The sequence below is a fragment of the Histoplasma capsulatum genome, genomic scaffold (assembly GCF_000149585.1).
Source record: "Histoplasma capsulatum NAm1 scaffold_1 genomic scaffold, whole genome shotgun sequence".
NCBI classification, from domain to species: Eukaryota; Fungi; Ascomycota; class Eurotiomycetes; order Onygenales; family Ajellomycetaceae; genus Histoplasma; species Histoplasma mississippiense.
In genome coordinates this window covers 6,934,168-6,935,841 of record NW_001813982.1, presented here as the reverse complement: position 1 = coordinate 6,935,841, position 1,674 = coordinate 6,934,168, and the positions used below count along the sequence as shown (strand labels likewise).

Below are 1,674 nucleotides of genomic sequence, written 5' to 3'. Positions count from 1 at the left end.
TGGAACGGCCCAGCATCATCAGTTTCAGCGATCATCGAGGTCATCTGTGCCCCGTCTGATACAAGGGCTTCCGGGATGCGAACCAAGAGTTCTCAACCTGGCTGGGCAGCGTGCTGCTTGTCACAAAGCCAGGGCAGAAACAGCCAGTCATGAAGTTGCGCCCAACGTCCGCTCTTTCTGGTAATGGCTCAGAGCGCTCCACTCTGGTCAACGGCAATGTGTCGCAAAGTGACAGCCAAGTAACAACCGTGGAGGGGGTCAAACTGTTCGCGGACCACAACAAGGCTTTCTGGCGATTCTCGGTTATGGTGCCCTTACGAGCCCAGCAGATGCGCTGGGAATATTTTTTCCCCCGATTCCACTACTTCAATCACAAGGAGTCTACCGGCCGCTGGAGTTTCGTTGTCCCAGGCGCAAACCACTCGATGCGCATTATGTTCCATTCATGCAATGGTTTCTCCATTGGTACGGATCTTGATTACTGGCAAGGTCCCCTTTTATGGAATGAGGTGCTTCGCCTGCACGAGGAGCGGCCATTCCACGTCATGATCGGAGGCGGCGATCAAATCTATAACGATAGTGTACGGGTCGATGGTCCACTAAAGGAGTGGACCGATATTTCGAATCCACATAAGAGAAGGACGCATCCGTTCCCAGAAAAGATGAGGAACGAATGCGACAGTTATTACTACGAAAACTACATCAAATGGTATGGGATGGAGTCGTTCGCAACCGCAAACTCACAAATTCCTCAAATTAATATCTGGGATGATCATGACATCATCGATGGATTCGGCTCATACACTGATCATTTCATGAAATGCGCCGTGTTCCGTGGTATTGGAGGCGTTGCTTTTAAATATTACTTACTTTTCCAGCACCATGTGGCTCCACCCGTGTCTACATTTACTACCGATTCTCCCGAAACTATGTCCGCAGTCAACGGAACCTCTGGCCCTGATCCTAGGCAGCTGGAGCACGCTTATGTGTATAAAGAAGTCGTGGAAGACCCGAGCTTCATCACTGGCAAATCCCCTGGACCTTACTTGGAAGAGCGTAGTAGAAATTTATATATGCGCCTTGGACGGCGCATGGCTTTTGCCGGGGTCGATGCCCGCACAGAGCGTACGCGCCATCAGGTGAACTATCAGGAAACCTATGACATGATATTTTCCCGACTAGACCAGGAGATTGCGGCATCCAACGGCGACATCAAGCATTTGATCCTTCTCCTGGGCGTCCCAATCGCATACCCCCGCCTCGCCTGGCTAGAAAACCTCATAAGGTCCCCGCTGATCGCGCCAATCCGCTTGCTCAACAAACGGTTCGGCGTCGGCGGCAGCTTCTTCAACAAATTTGACGGCCAAGTAGACCTCCTCGACGATCTGGACGATCACTACACCGCACGTCAACACAAGCGCGAGCGTCGCGAGCTAATCCAGAGCCTGCAGCACTTATCACGAAAGCACTCCGTCCGCGTCACCATTCTCGGCGGCGACGTGCATCTCGCCGCCATGGGTCGCTTCTACTCGAGGCCAGAGCTCAATATCCCTGCCGACCGCGACTTCCGTTACATGCCTAACGTCATCAGCAGTGCCATCAACAACAAACCACCCCCGAAAGCCGTTGCAAACCTGCTTGCAACCCCCGCAACAAGATCCACCACCTCGACCA

General features: G+C 52.8%; 1 protein-coding gene across 1 annotated transcript; it reads left to right on the top strand.

Moving 5' to 3' along the window:
- Nucleotides 1-149: 149 nt before the first annotated feature.
- Nucleotides 150-1,582, top strand: HCAG_01972 (conserved hypothetical protein; the record flags this gene model as incomplete). The annotated part of the gene is made up of 3 exons (XM_001544875.1): nt 150-1,125; nt 1,183-1,407; nt 1,452-1,582. The coding sequence occupies 3 exons, from the start codon at nt 150-152 to the stop codon at nt 1,580-1,582; spliced, it is 1,332 nt and encodes a 443-aa protein (XP_001544925.1).
- Nucleotides 1,583-1,674: the final 92 nt, after the last annotated feature.